The 561-nt window shown below is 41.9% G+C and overlaps 1 protein-coding gene across 1 annotated transcript; it reads right to left on the reverse strand.

Moving 5' to 3' along the window:
• JH06_6034 (ENTH domain-containing protein) lies at positions 1-310 on the reverse strand (the record flags this gene model as incomplete). The annotated part of the gene is made up of 2 exons (XM_014669147.1): positions 1-132; positions 164-310. Coding segments are annotated over 2 exons (279 nt in total), but the record flags the coding sequence as incomplete, so codon positions are not given.
• Between the last annotated feature and the right edge of the window lie 251 nt (positions 311-561).

A 561-nucleotide genomic window follows, 5' to 3' on the forward strand; every position in this document is an offset into this window, starting at 1 on the left:
ATTACCACGATCATACTGTTGCTCCTTGAAACTGAACTCCTGAAGAGAACGCAACTTCTCGATGTTGTCACGAGCGTCGTCAATCATACGAGGAGATCCATTTCGGATCAAGTGATCGATCAAATTCAATGCCTTACTCTCAAATCTATTCAATACCACATACCTTGAAAATGATCTTCCAATACTTGGGTTGGGAAGCCAGAGCCTTGAAAATAGCTTCCTTGATCACCTGGTAATCAGCACTAGATATCAGAAACCCACAACCCACAGAATACTCATTGTAGGAAGCCTGAGCAATATCGCTCAACATCGTTCCAGAAGCACCCCAGTTCTCATTCGAAAGAGCCTGATCCAGAGTCTTCTCCAGCTCCGTCTTCTTGCTAACCCATAAGACTCATAATTCATTCATTGCTTACGCTACAAGTCCCTTAGCTTGATTCAGAAAGTTCATTTAGCAAAATATCACTGGATAACAATTCTCTGTGTAATCTCATTGAGTCACGGCGGAATACAACATAATTGTACAAATACTTGGCATTCCTGATTCTGTCGTGGATGTTC

This window comes from Blastocystis sp. subtype 4 (genome assembly GCF_000743755.1).
Source record: "Blastocystis sp. subtype 4 strain WR1 chromosome Unknown seqid_1077, whole genome shotgun sequence".
Lineage (NCBI taxonomy): Eukaryota > Bigyra > Opalinata > Blastocystidae > Blastocystis > Blastocystis sp. subtype 4.